Source organism: Ahaetulla prasina, chromosome 2 (assembly GCF_028640845.1).
Source record: "Ahaetulla prasina isolate Xishuangbanna chromosome 2, ASM2864084v1, whole genome shotgun sequence".
In the NCBI taxonomy this organism is placed as follows: Eukaryota; Metazoa; Chordata; class Lepidosauria; order Squamata; family Colubridae; genus Ahaetulla; species Ahaetulla prasina.
This window is the reverse complement of record NC_080540.1, coordinates 151,110,977-151,130,562: the sequence shown is the minus strand read 5'-3', so window position 1 is coordinate 151,130,562 and position 19,586 is coordinate 151,110,977. Positions and strand designations below refer to the sequence as shown.

The 19,586-nt window shown below is 37.9% G+C and overlaps 1 protein-coding gene across 5 annotated transcripts in view; it reads left to right on the top strand.

Annotated features, from left to right (window-relative positions):
• The window catches only part of STXBP4 (syntaxin binding protein 4), a 103,543-nt gene that overhangs the window by 65,840 nt on the left and 18,117 nt on the right, over positions 1-19,586 (top strand). For all 5 annotated transcript variants that reach the window (XR_009153085.1, XM_058165811.1, XM_058165810.1 and 2 more), the window contains exons 20-21: positions 26-75; positions 2,722-2,855. Coding sequence is in view for 4 of the 5 variants with exons in the window: in XM_058165811.1 (XP_058021794.1) it covers positions 26-75; positions 2,722-2,855 (184 nt within the window). In the remaining variant the exon portion in view is untranslated. The remainder of the gene's footprint in view (positions 1-25; positions 76-2,721; positions 2,856-19,586) is intronic.

Genomic DNA, 19,586 nt, shown 5'->3' with positions numbered 1-19,586 from the left:
TCTTATTTCTACCATTTGCCTGTAGACTATACCTGAAATGCTATTGCATGGCAGTAGTCCTCCAGTCACTTTAAGGTAAGAAATATGTGCTGTTGAAATTTTCTTGACTTAATACTTTTAACTCTGCTAAGAGGGCAATGAATCCAAGAACCAATTCTTATACTTTGGTACTATTTGCTTACAAATCCCATACAAAAATCTTTTTTGCAGTTTTTTTTTAAATTAGCTTTATAACATTGATATCCAGAAGATTCTATTTGATCAAACAAGTAGTCTTATTTTGATATGGATAGAGGTAATTGACTCTATAAAAATATCCACTGGTGGGATTCAAGTAATTTAACAACCGGTTCTCTGCCCTAATGATTTTTTCCAACAACCAGTTTGCCAAACTGCTCAGAAAGTTAACAACCGGTTCTCCCGAAGTGGTGTGAACTGGCTGAATCTCACCACTGGAAATATCTGATTTGCCAAGGCTAAACAACTGAGTTTGTTACACAAAGTGGATCTGAACATGGTTCTCAATTCTACTCACCCATCAATTGAAGCTTTCGTATTCCTGTTGAAAATTGTTTACAGGGATTTTGAGAATAGAATCAGATTTTAGTGTTAGAATCCATCAGAATACTAAATACAATCCACCTTCCCTTAAGCTTTCAGAGCAGAGAGTTGTGGATATAACGTTATGTCATATTTCCATCTATAAAATTATACATGACTTCTACCTCATTAATAATCTTTCTCACGTATTGATGTAGATCACTGTCATGTTGATTTCTAGCTCTCAGTGTTCTGTTGCAATCTACTACTATCATTCATTTATTTTTCAATCTTTTATTTTGGCCAGCAGTAAATATAATTCTGGTTTAATCATAATACTATGTTAATCCACAGTATCATTTGTATCTTTTTATTAATTTGCACCCAAATTCCTTTGCGTTTTCGCAAGTCCACCATGAATGGTGAGTGGTAGAAAGTCCCCTCTTCGTCTTCACACTTCCAACGCTTACTTATTTATTTTATTTATTAATTAATTAAACTTTTATACCGCCCTTCTCCCGAAGGACTCAGGGCGGTGTACAGCCAAGATAAAAAGCAATAAATATACAAAGTTAAAAATCAATTTAAAAAACTTATTCAATGGTGGCCGAATTAAAACCGTCAAATTGACAAACCTAAAATACCCCATATAAAATTACAGAAGATTTAAAAATTTAAAATTAAAATTTAGAAATTTAAAAAGTCTAAAAAATCAGTCCAGTCCCGCTTGAATAAATAGGTGAGTTTTTAATTCCCGACGAAAGGTCCGAAGGTCAGATATTTGGTGCAAACCGGGGGGAAGGTCGTTCCAGAGAGTAGGTGCTCCAACAGAGAAGGCCCTTCCCCTGGGGGCCGCCAGCCGGCATTGCTTGGCGGACAGCACCCTGAGGAGACCCTCTCTGTGGGAGCGTACGGGTCGATGGGAGGCATAGGGTAACAGCAGGCGGTCCCGTAAGTACCCGGGCCCTAAGCCATGGAGCGCTTTAAAGGTGGTAACCAAAACCTTGAAGCGCACCCGAAAGACCACAGGTAGCCAGTGCAGACTGCGCAGGAGTGGTGTTACCCGGGAGCAACGTGGGGCTCCCTCAATCACCCGCGCAGCTGCATTCTGGACTAGCTGAAGTCTCCGAGTGCACTTCAGGGGTAGCCCCATGTAGAGAGCATTGCAATAATCCAGGTGAGAAGTGACGAGAGCATGAGTGACCGTGCATAAGGCATCCCGGTCCAGAAAGGGGCGCAACTGGCGAACCAGGCGGACCTGGTAAAAAGCTCTCCTGGAGACGACCGCCACATGGTCTTCAAATGACAGCCGTCCATCCAGGAGAACGCCCAAGTTGCGCACCCTTTCCGTCGGGGCCAATGACTCGCCCCCAACAGTCAGCTGCGGTTGCAGCTGACTGTACCGAGATGCCGGGATCCACAGCCACTCCGTCTTGGATGGATTGAGTCTGAGTCTGTTTCTCCCCATCCAGACCCGTACGGCCTCCAGACAACGGGACAGCACTTCGACAGCTTCGCTGGGGTGGCCTGGGGTGGAAAAGTACAGCTGAGTATCATCAGCGTACAGATGATAGCTCACCCCAAAGCCACTGATGACCTCGCCCAATGGCTTCATATAGATGTTGAACAGGAGAGGCAATATCCTCTTATACATTTTAGACTGTAAATCAGGTCACATACCATTGGTACATTATTTTAAAATAGTTCTCTTTTAAATTATGACAAAATGTAAATTTTAACACCAGCTTCTCACATTTTCTGCCACATATCCATATTTATAACATAGCCAAAGTTTGCAGCCCACTTCACCATGCAGTATTTAACCTCTTTGTCCTCTGTTTCAAAAATGGTAATAATTTATATTGAGAAACATTTCAGCTTAGAATAGAGTATACTGGTAAATCAATCCTTAACTAGATATAGATGAAAATGTATTTAGTGACCTAAACCAGGGGTTCCCAATCCCTGGGCCTTGAGCCATTTGCAACTGGGCCGCAGAGGTGGCAGACTTAGATTACTCGTGCAAGCAGTGGGCAGGCACATGTGCCCACCGCTCACGCAGACCCATCCCACCTCCGTCAGTCTGCAAAGGCAGAAAGGTTGGGGACCTCTGACCTAAACAAAAATATTGCAACAATGTAAAAAAAACACTTTGTTCTTTTTTCTGATCATTTTATCCAGTGACAGGCAAGCCACAATCTCTTCAAAAATGCTCCTTGCACATCTGGGACGGAATGGCCACACTCTTGCGACATCTCTTGCAATAGAAGCCAAAGAACTTGCTAGATCTGTCCGGGCTATTCTAGAAGCAGATTGTGAGTTTTATCAAATTGTTCTTCTTTTTCTACCCTCTATTTTCTCTTCGTTTTCCTTTCTTTTCTACCCCACCCCTCTTTTCTTGTACTTTTTAAAATGTTCCTAAAAAGAATATTTGCCATATTTTGGATTGTGCCATGAATTCATTATGTGGTTTGTCAAAAGAAAGGAAAATAACCATCCGTGAAATGTTCAAATGGTGACAGATGTAATAATTTAGATCAACTGTATAATATGTACTTGGGAATTTGGAACTACATAATGGAGAAAAATGCTTCGTGTGTGCATTCTCAGTCTATAATTGTACCTATTCTTGTTTAACTACAAACATGCAAAGCAAAAACTGAAAAGAGCAAATTGTGATTCAAATAGATAAAGCTTTCAAATTACGTGCTAATTATCCCAAATGTTGTTTCTGCTGGTAGGATAATGTACATAGGAAATAGTCACATCTTTATAGTAAGCAGAACTTTTTAAAAAAGAGTTATACTTAAATGTACCATAATGGATGGAATTTATAGCAAGGCTATTCTAAAAGTTACTGAGGGGTCATCTGCGATTTCTTCAAGAAGACACATGACCCCAGTTGGCTACACATTATTAGGGAAACTGCTTCTGAATTTATATACAGGTAGTTCTTGGAGCCTGCCCAGTATCATCATAAGTCAGGATAATCATAAAGCAGAACCGAACAGGTTTTACAACCTTTTTTGCTATCGTAAAGCAAACGTTGCATTCGTTAAGCAAACCAATTGTTCACTGTGGGCTGGTTTTGCCAAAAACTGGAAGTAAATGCTGTTTTCGGCAAAAACATTGTAAAACATTGTCACATGACTGTGGGATGCTGCAAACGGCTATAAATGTGAGGCATTGCCAAGCACCCAAAATGCAGTCACATGACTGAATGGGGAGCCCAGTAACTGGAGCTTCAGAACTGGGTTGTAAGTATCCCCAGGACATTCTGTCATAATTTCTAACAGTAATTAAGCAAATGGTTGTAAGTTGAGGACTACCCGTAAATTGGTATTATTCATTTAGTTATAGAGTGAGTTGGAACCAGTCACCTGTGGCTGAAACAATAATCCTTCCTTTGAAGCTTATTTATAGCTATTTCCCATTGTTATATAAATAAACAAATCTGTTTTGTTAATTGCAATATTGAGTTAACTTTAATTGTTAAAAACCAAAGTGGAGACTTTTGCCCCGAAGCCTTTTATTATTTTAAAAAGTGTGTGTCACTGTAGCACTCTTATGTATCTTCTTTAAAGATTGACTCAACAGGATAATTACACCAATGTTGGCTTTCTTTTTTATTCTAAAAAATATCAGAATAGATATGGCAGCAATCCTATAAAGAAACTACTGTAGTTTAACTGTGATGAAAACGTCTTGCATAGATCTGATCCACTGTGACTACAAAGAAATGTTCGGACTTTCTTCTTCATATTCAGATTAATCAGTTGCTCTTGCTTTCTCTGAAGCAACAGATTTGGGTTAAATTTCAGTGTGATATGTTAACTTACAACCATGGGCTATATGTGTTGAATTGAACTATGGATACAAATGGCACTATATTTTGACATATTAAAATTGGAAATAACAACTTCCAAGACCTTTTATTATACAGGAAGGAATCTTGTAATAGCATAGATTTACTGTATATCACTGAGTCCCTAACTATGGGATATTTAACTTTTCCAGGCACTGTTCTATCAACTAAATGCAATTAATATTTTACTTAATGAGGAATGGCGATATATTCAGCATTAAGGAAGCAGCATTTAACAATACACACTTTTCCTTGGCAACTACCTTTCTTTTGTTTTTAGTATTGTAGAAGATGTAGAAGATGCTATATTTGCACAGGCATTTATAATGAAGGAATTGATCTGTTCTATTAGCTAAATTATTCTGGAGGAATATGCTTAATGAGTAGCATCATAAATATTTCTCTATATTTTTATTTTGGAAGTCATTTATATGTTGGACATTCTTACAAAGTTCATTTAGGAATTGCTTACAATTTCAAATTGTGATGACCACAGTTTCAGAAAAAGAATAATTCCTATTTTAAATATGTGTAATCCTAACACACATAGAGACACACACACTGTCATAGTCATCCTTGATATAATAATAACATTAATTATATAATCCCTTTCCATCTGGAAAATGTTGTTAATGGTATTCAGATTTTAGATTCAAATGGGAAAAATAATAATTGACCTTGCTGATGAAAGGAGCATGGATTTTCTAACTCAAGCAAGACTATATAATTTATTATTCAAAGTATTTATGGAGTACTGATAATGCTGCCAAAAGGTTAAATGCTTCTTCTTTCAAATGTATATCACAGTGCTTTGAATTAAAACTAGATCAAAGCAAGTTGCAAAACAGCTTATATTTCTATAAGAAAATGTCATAGAGAACTCACTGAAATAAGAGTCTATTTAAGACAGTATCTCATATAAGTTTTTATCACGGCAGAGTGACTGCAAAGTGAATGTTATGTAGGACACTGGATTTCATGGGTCTATAATGACAAGAATTTTAATTTGGCCCACACTTTTTGGATTAACCTGAAAAGGTTATGTTTTGTACACACAGTCTAAGTGCAACTTCTGTCCATTTTCCACACTTATCCTGATTGATAGGAATATGAAGATTGTAGGAAAGAGTAGGGCCTCAGTGTAAAAACATTTAGGACAATTAGATATAGTAGAAAACATTTTCTTTTCTAATTTCCAAAGATGCTACAAATGTAGACAGAAGGGATATAAAAACCCTTACAATAATGCATTTTTCATGAGTCCCAGCACCTGTGTCACAATCACAGGTACATAAGGTAATGTCTGGAGGCTAGGAACAGAGGGAACTAAAACAATTAAGATTTCCAACAACTTTTTATATTTGTTTTACATGTTTATGGCAGTATCCAAGAAATAAGAATTCTAAATGATCCAATTCTTTTTTTCCTGCTGTTACCACATTCTAATAAGTAAGAGGAAAGTGGTTATGGAGAAAGCTTAGATTGGTTTTCATGCTGGCCTGTCAAATGGAAGTGACCTGAGCCACTTGTAAATAGTGAAAGCCAGTAACTTTCTTGCTTACCACCTGTGTTACAAGAATCTCACCAGGCTGCTTGCCTTCTCTGGGAATGACCAGATAAGGCTCATGGATCTTGAGTAGCTAAACATGATGCCATTTGCAGCTGTAGAAAGACGCTAAGCAAAGTCCTCACTTGACCCCTTCCTTCCAGCCTAGTTGACAGTTTCCCAACATGGCTGAAGTTCAAGCTTGGTTTATTTTTCTGAATCTTTGGAGGATGATAATTGAATACATGCCGTCAAGTCAGTATTGACTCTGAGTGATCACATAGGTGTATCTTCACCAAGATGATCTACCTCCAGTCCTGTTCTTCAAGTCTTCCAATAGTTCACTACTCACCACTATAATTGACTACATGCACCTGAAGCGCTACTATGTAAATATGGTATTTTCTGCTATAATTTCATTCTTTTGTAACATACATATATCATGATGTTGGAAGTATATAACATTTACACCTAGTGCTTAAATATAGTGATATTGCTAGAATGGAGTTTACATAGATGAAAATTTCAATCTTACAGTGTAATATTAAGACATAAAGAGAAAGGACACCTTCGTGCAAGTCCTTTAATGTTATTTAAGTACACATAACCAGAGGATATTTTTCAGTCAAGGAAGGGAGGAGGGCAGATTTTTCTGCACTGAAGAGTTTAGTTTTAGATGTGTTTGTTTTAACACAATAGGAAGTATTCTAGGTATGTACACGGAATTTGTATAAACTTGCATTCTTTTTATCACAATATAGTTTGTGGCTCACCAGAACAGTGTAGTAAGGATCTGTTTATGTGCCTGCTTTTTGACACATGTGGACTTCCTGCTTCCCGCTTACTGAAAGGAACTGGGGATAGTAGTTACCTTGTCACAATTAATATACTAAATGTTTCAAAAGTGGTCTTGCCACTTTAAGTGACTTTTGGATACAAGACCAAAATAAATAATAAAATAAGTAGTATTAGTACTACTAGTAGTTGTAATTAGCAACAGGCACAGAGGTTCAACAATTAAATATGTTCTTTTGAATCTGTTTAAAGTTTTCTTCATTGTGAAATTAATTGAGATATTATTGCAGTATGTGAATCCATATTGAACATGTTTTCATTGTACAGTAATGGCTATTTGGACAACCTACTAAATGCATTTGGATTCATTATCTTGAAGTAAGAGTTAATGATTAATTACAGTATGACAGCCAGTAACAACTTTTCAACATATTCCTGTAATGTTCTTACCTTTTAGAGTGAGTAACATATAACCTCAAATATATTACAACTGGATTACTGTAGTAAATGATATGAAACATAATTTCTTAATGAAACAGTTAAGGTAAAGGTTCCCCTCGCACATACATGCTAGTCGTTGCCAACTCTAGGGGGCGGTGCTCATCTTCGTTTCAAAGCCGAAGAGCCAGCGCTGTCCGAAGACATCTCCGTGGTCATGTGGCCGGCATGACTCAACACCAAAGGCGCACGGAACTCTGAATGAAACAATTAGGAATGATAATTATTTGATTCTGAAATAATTATGCACTCACTTGTTTCCAAGCAGACAGATTATTTATAGTTCGAACCTAGTCAGTCATTTTGTTAAGAAGCAACTGTTAAACATTTCAGTTAATGTTGTTTTCAAGTATGTATATACAGTTGAAGTTTTAAGCTAAATCTAACCAAGATTCATAATCAATAACTGTTATTTTTTTTTGTTTTGTAGTTGTTTTACACAATTTGCAGATAAATGTTCTTCATAAAAGAACATTTATGAAATTTCTCACTATTGCGATAAATCAGTGAGCAAATAGTATAGTTCCAATCACAAAAGAATTAAAATGTCATATGAAAAAGTCTAAATCTGTTAAAACAGTATCTGTAAAAACCCACAGAGTACACATTTTCTTTTACTGTAGTGTTTACAATCTATATACTAGTAAAACTCTCATTGTCATGACTTTTAACAGGTCAAAAGAGTGCCTCATTGGGCAACACTTTTTAAGCCAAGGTACCTCAAATAGGTACCTTGAGAAACAGTGTTTCTCAACCTTGGCAACTTTAAGATGTGTGGACTTCAAATCCCAGAATTCTTCAGTCAGCCAGAGAATTCTGGGAGTTGAAGTCTACACATCTTAAAGTTGCCAAAGTTGAGAAACACTGAGCTAAGTTATAGAATATATCTAAAATCTGGGACCCGTGATTTCTACAGGGATGAAATTTGAGAAAGCGTTGGTTGCTTCACTAGTACTTGCTGCTGCTGGGGTCATGTGATCTTCATTTTCAACATTCTGTGACAGTTTTCCAGCCAGTCTTGCAATTCCTTACTCCCTCCTCCACCCAGCAGCAGCCATTTTCCTGTCTGCTGGAAAAGGAAGGGAGGAGGCACTTCTTGCACACCCCTATGCAGCCAGCCTCACATCTTCCCTCACCTGTGCAGCATTTCTTGCACATCACCTTGCACCTTTCCCAACTTGTGTGCTTCCCACATATCCTTCCCGACCCACAATGGCCCATGTGCTTTTCATGACTTGCATGGGAGGAAACCTCGTAGCCACTCATGTCACAACCAGACTGCACCCTCCTGTGCATTATCCCTGACCTACATGGCACCTCTTGGACACTCTCAAGCACCCTTCTGAACCCATCCACCACCACCCCGAGTGTCATCCCTTATTGACATGATTGACATTATGGCTATTAACAGAATAACAGACCTGGAGATCTTCTAGTTCAACCCCTTGCTCAGGCAGGAGAACCTTATACCATCCTGGACAAGTAGTTGTCCAATCTCTTCTTGAAAACCTCCAGTATTGGATCAGCCACAACTTCTAAAGGTAACCCATTCCACTGGTAATTTTTCTCACTGCCAGAAAATTTCTCCTTAATTCTAGGTTGCTTTTCTCCTTGATGAAAGTCTATGGAGATTCTCAGTCATCCAGGTTATGGTTGTCCCAAAGATGCTTTTTCAAGAAGCAACTGGACTTTCTGGTTTTTCCCTGAAAACATTTCACTTCTCATCCAAAAAGCTTCTTCAGCTCTGACTGGATGATGGGGAATGAAAGGATTTATACTCCTTGCAGACGGCTCTTTTAGCGAGTTGCTAAGGTCACCTGGAGGTTTATCTGTGTCATCAGGATCACCTGAGTGGTGCAAATGGGTGCAGAGCCTTCTTGGAACTGTTGAAAGGACTGTGTTGTAGATTGGAGATAGATGATGTTGTATCCTTTCCCCTCTGTTGAGAGAGGACTGTTCAATTTTGACATAGATGGCCTCTTTGACCCCTCTTTCAAAACTGGTGTTTCACACTTGCTATTCCAAAGATCTCTAATAACTTAACAGTAGTTAATGAACAATTTCTGAAAGTGACTAGGAAATGAGTTTTGCAAACTTAATGTCTCTTAAAACGTCTGCTACAGTTGCATCTCCCTCCTCTCAAACCGGTGGAAAACTGTCCTGCAATCTCTTCACCGGGAGCAGCCATCCAAAGCACATGTGGGTGATCTCCTGTCCTCTCCTCATCTGGAGAGGTTCCAAGGAACTGGTTTATTCATTGTTTCATTGATCTTTGCAATACTCACCAGTTCCACTTTTGCAAAGCCATCTTCAGTTCACCATACTTCCTCCTGGTAGCCTCTACCATTGTCTTCTTCCAAGATATCTTTTCATTACCCAAACTAGGATGCACTTCTGACATTTTCAGTGATTTCCCTTGCAACAGTAATCAGGACCAGTCATATACATATTTCAAAAGCAATCAAATGTTGTTATGTGCTGAAAGTAAAAATGTGGTACCACAGGCTGTACTACCACCCACAATGACACATGTATGTAAACCGACTCAAATGAGTACCTGCCTTAATTTCTCAGATGTAGGAACATGCATACATAATATAATCACTTTTAATAGGTTGCCACAATATCATGACATGTCAGAAAAACATGGATCTGTGGAACAGTTAAGGGTATGCAAACATTTTAATAATGAAGTTTAGGATTCATTATGATTTTATAAAATGCTGCAGCTTTGAAAGTAAGAAATGATGCTGTTCCCAAAAGCTCAGCTAGATAGAACCATTTTCTGGCAAAATTATTCTTTGTGAGAGCAGGAGCAATTTGGTGGGAATGTGGATGAAAATGTTCTGTCACATTAAATTACTTCCAGAAGGCTACGTGAGAAGTCATGCAAGAGAAACCTTTAATTCTAAATGCAGCTGAAGACGAACAGTCGGTTGTGTCAACTTTAATAGACAGAAATTGGTTAAAAAGTACTGGAGCTAGAGGATGGATCCCTTCTGTGAATCCAAAAGTTAAAAATAAAATTGGGGGAAAGGATTTAAAGATTGAACATTATCCTTTTTCATTCATTTTGACGTGGGGAATTATTGCATATACAGTACAGCCAAATTTATTCTGAGCTGGCAAATATAGCATTTCAAGTGTCTTCAGTGTTTTAGTGGTTTATTTAGAATAGTTGTCAAGAGAAATAACAAAAATGTGAGAATATATTGCCAATGAATAACCAATTCGATTAGTTCATTTGCAGTCAACAGGGATGCTTTAAAAAATACCCTTGTCCTGATTTAAAACCATTGTTGCTCATATGTACCTGTTTGTGAGTGATTAAAACGATGTATGTTAGCTGACCTGAAATAAATTAGCTCCCCTCTGTCTTGTTATTTCCTAACTCTTATGCTTAGCCTAGTATGTTCCAACCTTGGCAAACAAGCTACTGCCAGCTTTAATGAGAAAAAATTGTCTACATTTGTCAAAACAGAAAGGATGATGCATTTTTTTATACACATTTGTAAATCCAGTTTGAAAAGCTTACAGAAGAATATAATTTACAACAGCATCACTGCAGACTCACATTACAGCCTTAGATTTTCTTCAAGAAGCCAAATTCTACTGAAGTCAGCAAGAGGCAGATTGTTCTATAGTTAAGGCACCAAGCTAGAAACCGGGAGACCGGGAGTTCTAGTTCTGCCTTAGTAAACATGAAAGCTGGCTGGGTGACTTTCTTTCTCAGCCCAAAATGGGAGAAGGGAAGAATACAGGGGTGAAATGCTCCCGGTTCAGACCAGCTCACCCGATCCAGTAGCGATGGCGGCTGCTGGTTCAGAGAACCGGTGGCAAAAATCCCTGGCCCCACCCCCCTGCCTCTGCTGAGCCGCACCATCAGCAGAGGTGTTTTTTATTTTTACTTTTAAAAACAGTTTTTCTTCAGCCGAAAACATGCCTTTAAAAGTAAAAAAAAAGCCTTTGAGGATCTTGCTGCTCAGCTGAGATCGGCAGAGCCTTTAAACTCTTTAAAAAAATTTTTTAAAAGGCTCCTCTGGCGATCTCGCCTGAGTTCCTCATCAGCAGAACCTTAAAAAACATGTTTTCTACAAGCTTTTCAGCCGAACAGCTTGTAGAAAACTTCCTTTTAAGAGATTCTAAGGCACTTACCTAATTACTGATCTAACGCATGGCTTTCCCAGCCCGAAAGGAGCAGTTTCAGCACAGACAGAATCAGTTGCTAGCTAATCTATTTCCTCAGTGAGCAACTAATCTGCCTGTTTTGCTGGCTGAAGAACTCTGGGAATTGAAGTCCACAAACCTTAAAGTTACTAAGTTTGGAGACCCCTGATCTAAAAAATATAAATAAAATAATAAAATAAAATATTTGTGCAGCTTTCTGAGATTTGGTGTGTTTCTGTAGTGTTTCATTCTAACTACACAAACACACAAAATCTCACAAAGCTGTATCTGGCATTTTGTGTGTGTGTGAGTCAGTTGAGGTGTGTGTGTGTAAAGTGTGAAAGTTGGTTTTTGAGCTTTTTGTGGCTGTGTGAGGTTCCTGCTTGTTGTAAGGGCCATTTTGGGTGAAGTGAGGACCCAGATTGTTGGGGCAATAAGTTGACTTTGTATATAATATACAAATGGATGAAGACTATTGCTTGACATAGTGTAAGCCGCCCTTAGTCTTCGGAGAAGGGCGGGATATAAATGCAAAAAAAAAAAAAGTGCAGCTGCTTTTACATTGTGTGTGAGTCAGTTGTGTTGTGTTGTGTTGTGTTGTGTGTGTGTAAAGTGTGAAAGTTGGTTTTTGAGCTTTTTGTGGCTTTGTGAGGTTCCTGCTTGTTGCAAGGGCTATTTTGGGTGAAGTGCAGCTGTTTTTACATTGTGTGTGTGTCAGTTGTGTTGTGTTGTGTTGTGTTGTGTGTGTGTAAAGTGTGAAAGATGGTTTTTGGTACCATTTATTGTTTTGTATACTTTGTTTATTATTGTTATTGGCCACACCCACCCAGTCATCTGACCACCAAGCCACGCCCACCAGTTAAGCCACGCCCACAGAACCTGTAGGGAAAAATTTTAGATTTCACCCCTGGAAGAGTACTATACATGTTTGTTCATAAAAATAATATAGGCAGGATATAAATAAATAAAAATAGATAAAACTTAACATCAACCTTGGCAGTTAATCTCAAAATAATACTACACTATTAAAAACCAGATAATTCTAAGCAAATATAGAAGTAGACTATTATGCAAAGATAGATGACATGTATCTTGGTCACTAACTACTTCTATCTATCCTGTTTCCCCCAAAATAAGACATCCCCTGATAATAAACCCAATCAGGCTTTTGAGCACATGGCAATAAGGCCAAGCACTTATTTCAGGGTTCAAAAAAATACAAGACAGGTTTTATTTTTGGGGAAACATGGTAATTTTTCTAGATGAATTTACCTTTTATTGTCATCTGTTAAATTTAGTACTCTAAATGAACATATTATAAATGAAAATATTTTCAGAAAATTTGAGCAGTGTGTTCTCAGTTTATTTTATTTGGAAAGAAAATGCGTTAAGAAAATACCTGCCTGTGTCAGAGTCTATAGTCATTCTTGTATTTTTTTAAAATATTGAATATTTGCAGAACTCCCAAAGATTTTTATTAATCAATAAGTAGATATTCTGGGTAGCAAGCATCAGTTTTTGTTATTCTTAAACTCTCTGGTACAAATGGAATGCCATGGGTTTTGTATCTGTCATTCTATATACTAATTCCTAGTTAGTTTATGAGAGCTATAACAATGAAAGGCAAAATTGCTAAAAGTTTTCAAGAGTACTTATTGAAGGAAAGGGAACCCTATGCTTATCCGATGATCTACCATTTGGATAGGAGTCTTATCAAATAAATATTTAGGTACAGGAAGAAACTGTGATATGTCACAAACACTGGGCAGAAAATTTGATACTACTGGATATATTAAAAGTATATATTATAAATATGGGAGAAAAACGGGTGTTTTGCCCTCATCATTTAACAGAACTGCAATTTTTCCTATAGATTTCAGGCCCAACAGTTGCTGTTGCTGACTGCAACATTGATCTAGAAACTATAACTTTTAGGACTAGTTCTGTCCTGATACAGCTAGCAGTGGCTCTTGGTCCAATAAAATTGGAATTTATTACAACACATTTTTAAATAAAGTTTTTAAACAAATCCTTTTAAACAGGAATCCTATATGATGATGATTTTAAAGACTGATAAAAATTGTGCTGATTGTTCAAGCTGTCATCCAATGTCTCTGTTAAATATTCATGCCAAAATGTTGACAGTATCTTCTAGCACAGATGATATTACATTTAATTGTCCCAATCTGATATGATAAAGGGGCAAGTTTCTAATATTATTAGATTACATTGATATTTTAAATATACACTTTAAAAAAACTGAAATCAGCAGTATTGGTCTCACTAAATGTAAAAAAGGCTTTCAATGGTCCAGTAGAAATTGTTGACACAACTTTGACATACATTTTCTTATTAATAAATTAAATGACCTTATGGTTTTCTAACCCTTCATGCAGGATTATTTCAAATGGAATTGTTTCTTCATCTATCATATTAATTCCAAAATACCCTTTATTTCTTAAGTGTTTGTAAATCGAACCCTGGCTTGTTCCATCAAAGGACTTTTTAATCACTAAAACAGTTGGAGATGAACCCAAATGATCATATTCGGATCATACGTACATTTTATTGCTTGCAGTATTTAATGGAATTAAAGCCTTAAATGTCTGGCCTCATCAATTACCCAAACATTAATTTAAAAAGTTTGCTGGTTATTTAGCTCATACCATTGTAGAAGTTTCATCATTCCCTGTAGAAATCATTAAAAACCATATTTCGGCTGACAATGATGAAAGCATTTCATTGCCATTGTATTAAATTGAGTGCCTTTGTATGAAAAATAGTATGCAGGGAGGGGAAAAAAATCAGATCTTTGTATCAGTAAAAATTATTTGTGGATTTACTGTTCTACTGTGGTATAAATCTTCATAAGTGAAAATTAAATGCCAGTAACAGAAAGCTCCTGGAAAAAAAAGTCAATACCCATGTGCTTAAATAGTGTTGAATTTCTGCTTGGATTAAAACAAAAAAGCTTTTTTATATATAATCATCTTTACCACTCACTGCAGCACTCAAGGCACTGTTATAGCACAGTAGCAAATAATTTACCAGTAGTGCAGGCAAAATACAGCATATAAATAATAATCGGAGAGAGAGAACTTGAAATCAAGGGCCAGTCTTAATTTTATCCAGATAGCTTATTCTGCATTGCCAACGTTGGAATATATAACTGGATATACATCTCTTCCTCTTGTTTATTATTTATAATTTAGACATATGTGTCAATCTCTGGATGTTATTGTATGTGTCTGGAGAAAGGAGTGGATTCTAGAAAACGACCTGGAGAAAGAGGTATATTCTAAAAAATATTTCATCTTCATTACCCTGTATAGACACTGTTTCCAGTAACTTGAGCAATTTGCATGGCCACACATTAATAATTTGAGATTACATGAACAGTAAAATGTCTGTGGAGATTCTCAGTCATCCAGGTCATGGTTGTCCCAAAGGTGCTTTTTTCAAGAGGCAGCTTTCCAAAAAATCCAGTTGCCTCTTGAAAAAAGCACCTTTGGGATATGAGCAGTAAGAGATAGTTTGCATGACCTGCACTTAGTTCTTTGAAATCTAAAAATATTATTTTATTATTATTTAAAATTCTTATCTTTAGCCTTTCATATGGTGCAAAACATTACAGTATATTGGTCATGTCTATAGCATTGTATGGTAGGATCCATTTCGGTCTTTCTGGAATGTTAAATAAGGATTAACTTGTGGAGCATTTCCATTCTAATTCCCTAGTGAATTTTCATGGGGAGCTGGCTTCTGATTAGCTATGCTCATACTAAAAATATTCTGAACCAAGTCTATGGAACCAGCTCCAAAAGAAGCTTTGTTGATTTCTATCTCTTTGATAGCTAAGCATGATGAGAGAGAGAGATTGTTGCCAATAAAGATTGAGCAACTGAATTATAACAGCTAAGAATTATACTCCTATATTCAGACCATAAGAGCCCAGTCAATTGTGTCTTGAGTCAAACTTACTTTGGATAAATTTGTTCGAAAATCCATTTGTTTGCTTTCTTGGCTAGGCATTGCATTCTCAAGAATTTTCTCCAACACCCAAGATATCAATACATTTTCTCCAATAACCATGTCGATACATTTTCTATTCTGTTTCTTCAAAGTTGAACTTTGGCTTCCATAGCGTATCATAGGGAGAACCATTCTTTTTTAGGAACTGAACCACAAAATACACTATCTGAAGTTAAACTCTAGCTTGTGTTGCTCTCCTAGGAATCTTTTTCTTTTCATTCCTGAAAAACAAATCAGAAGGTTGCACAAAGAGCTGTGATCCATCACCTTTATAGGTAGTCCTTGAGTTACAATCAAAATTTCTGCTGCTAAGTGATGTGATCATTAAAGGGCCTTTGGTGGCTCAGACTGCTAAGACAGTCTGTTATTAACACAGCTGCTTGCAATTACTGCAGGTTCAAGTCCCACCAGGCCCAAGGTTGACTCAGCCTTCCATCCTTTATAAGGTAGGTAAAATGAGGACCCAGATTGTTGGGGGCAATAAGTTGACTTTGTATATAATATACAAATGGATGAAGACTATTGCTTAACATAGTGTAAGCTGCCCTGAGTCTTCAGAGAAGGGCGGGATATTTATTTATTTATTTAATCACATTTTTATACCGCCCTATCTCCCAAGGGACTCAGGGCGTTTTACAGCCTGAATAAAAACACAAATATAAATACAAGATAAAACACCAATTAAAAAACTTATTGAATTGGATATAAATGCAAATTTTAAAAAAATGACATAAACATGCTTTTTTCAGGAGGCAGCTGGACTTTCTCATTTTTTCTTTTGAAGACATTTCGCTTCTCAGCCAAGAAGCTTCTTCAGCTCTGACAGGATAATGAGGAATAGAAGTCTTCAAAAGGAAAAAAAATGTCCAGTTACCTCCTGAAAAAGCATGTTTGGGACCACCATGACTTGGATGACTGAGAATCTCTACAGACAATCATTAAATGAGTCACACTCAATTGTAAGACCTTTTTTGCTGTGGTCATTAAGCAAATCACACAGCTGTTTAAGAAATCCAGCTTTTCCCATTGATTTTGCTTGTTGGAAACCCCCTGAGAATGTCACAAATAATGACCATGTGAACCCAGGTCACTGTAATCGTGTAAACTGCTGGTTGCCAAGCACCTGAATTTTGACCACATGATCACAGACCCACTATAATGGTTGTAATTATGAGTACCAGATGTAAGTAACCTTTTTCAGCGCCATTATAACTTCAAATGGTCATAAATCAAGGACTATCTATAATATAATTAGGATTATGATATTGGAACACATGGGCAAAGAGTTTAGAATTTTCTTCAAAATGGAAAAGAAAAAAATAGACACAATGGAACCCAATCAGTGGTGAAATTCAAAAATTTTTTACTACTGGTTCTGTGGGCGTGGCTTGGTGGGCATGGTAGGGTAGGGATACTGCAATTTCTCCATTCCCACCCCATTCCAAGGGGAAGGATATTGCAAAATCTCCATTCCCACCCCTCTCTGGGGCCAGCCAGAGGTGATATTTGCCGGTTCTCCAAACTACTCAAAATTTCTACTACCAGTTCTCCAGAACCTGCTGAATTTCACCCCTGAACCCAATAGTCCTAATTGGTATTCTCTTCATTGAAACGTGTATTCAGACTGCTGTATTACAAGCTCATCTTCAGCCTATAAGCTCAGTTGATTTCAGCTTACTGAATACAACAATTGTTCATGTTTGATTGCCTTCAGCAAAGGTGTTTTATTGCTTTGTTCAGTGCTGTGTGCCCATTTCTTCCAGCATTAAACTCCTGCTTGGATTAAAAATTAGTCACAGCTGGGTTTTTCCATTTTGAGTTTAATAACCCTCCAGATCCATGAAGATTTCTCTGATTTGAAATAGTGAGAGTCTTTGGTCTAACAGAGTTATATCGGTTTCTTTCTATAAAGATGATTTTCTAATTAGATTTTGAAAGCTTCAACTTGCCATATTTTAAAATGTCACCCGAATAAGTAAAGGAACAGTCTTCATACACATTTTAAACGATCGCTTATGAGTTTTTCCCAACTACAGTTCCTCATTTGTAGCTGGCAAGCTGTACTCCCATGTGTTGTGAGGCTAATGGCAAGCAGGAATGAGTTTTGTTTTTCTCTAAATAGCAATTCTCTGTTGCTAATGCATATTCATACTGTCTTTGCTCAGTTTTGAAATGGATGGAGTTCAGTAGATGAGTGAACATAAACCACTCCCTGACCTTTAATTCAGCACTAATTCCCAGTGTAGATCTGTTGTGAGCACATCTTGTATTGACATAACATTGTGCCAGATTGGACATGCTTTATGCTGTTCTTCATTGGTGAAGTGCCATTTTATCTCAATCAGCAACAAGGACAAATTAGTTCTAATTGTTTGTGCTGGAATCTGCAATGCAGGGAAAAAAATAAGAATGTTCCTTTAGCAGAATCTTATTAAGATGAAAACATGCATTATTTGTGAGCAGAAGCAGATTAAGGAATGGGGAAGTATGTAAAATGAAGACACACATTCTGTCTTGTCATAGTGAACAATATTTAGAAGAACTAAGCATTTTATCCAATGTATTCTGTCAAGTTTATTTATTGATTTATTTATTTATTGTTCACATTTTTATACCACCCTTCTCCGAAGACTCAGGGCAGTGTACAGCATAGATAAAACACAGATACAAAAAATTTTAAATACAATATAATTAAAAATCTAATTCCATAAGCTGAATATTTAAAATACATGAATAAAATTATAGAATAAAATAACCTCATTAAAAACCCCACTAAAAACCCTTGATTAAAATTTATCATTAGGCCAGCCCTACTTGATGAAAGAAGAAAGTCTTAAGCTCGCGCTTAAAGGTCCGAAGATCAGGGAGTAGGCGTAGCCCCACAGGTAGTTCATTCCACAGGGCAGGAGCCCCCACAGAGAACGCTCTTCCCTGGGGGCCACCAGCCGACATTGTTTGGCCGACGGCACCCTAAGGAGGCCCTCCCTGTGAGAGCGCACAGGTCGATGGGAGGCTACTGGTGGCAGCAGGCGGTCCCGTAAATATCCCGGTCCCATGCTATGGAGCACTTTAAAGGTGATGACCAAAACCTTGAATCGCACCCGGAAGACCACCGGCAACCAATGCAGCCTGCGCAGGAGAGGTGTTACATGGGAGCTACGAGATGCTCCCTCTATCCCCCGCGCGGCCGCATTTTGCACCAGTTGGAGCCTCCTGGTGCTCTTCAAGGGGAGCCCCATGTAGAGAGCATTGCAGTAATCCAGGCGGGAAGTAACGAGGGCATGAGTGACTGTGCATAGAGAGTCCCAATCCAGGAAGGGGCGCAACTGGCGAATCAGGCGGACCTGATAAAAAGCTCCCCTGGCGACAGCCGTCAAATGATCTTCTAAAGACAGCTGTACATCCAGGAGAACGCCTAAATTGCGCACCGATTCCCTGGGGGCCAACGATTCGCCCCCCACAGTCAGCGATGGAATTAGCTGGCTGTGCTGGGACGCTGGTATCCACAGCCACTCCGTCTTGGATGGGTTGAGTCTAAGTCTGTTCGTCCCCATCCAGACCCGAACGGCCTCAAGGCACCGGGACATCACATCGACGGCTTCGTTGGGGTGGTTCAGGGTGGAGATGTACAGTTGAGTGTCATCAGCGTACAGTTGACAACTCACCCCGAAACCACGGATGATTTGGAGTGATGAGGACTGGTTTCCATTCAGTCCCCAATTTAAGAATGCATTTCAAAGTTTGTATGACCCCAAGATTACTTCCATCAGTAATTGCATGGAATCATAACTGGCTTCCTTATGCTATCTAATAATTTTGCAAGTTGCAATCTAAAAAAAATATTTTGGACTAACACTGCTACATAAGCAAATTTAGCATTGAGCGACAGATGCCTCACTGTTTCTTCTCCTTCTGATCCTGTTGGCTAGAAGAAAATGGCAGTTTATATCTAAGTGATATCTCATGTTTCTGTATCTCTACTCAGGGAAGACAGAGCATTGATTTTTAGTATTGTTATACCCTCAAGGGCTTCACAAAGATACACATTGTTTGAGGTGGACAGAGAAAGAAATCTGACCTCAGAGATTAGAATCGCCGAGGGAGCAAAGAGAAGTTTAGCAGGGAATTCAACTGAGGACAGGG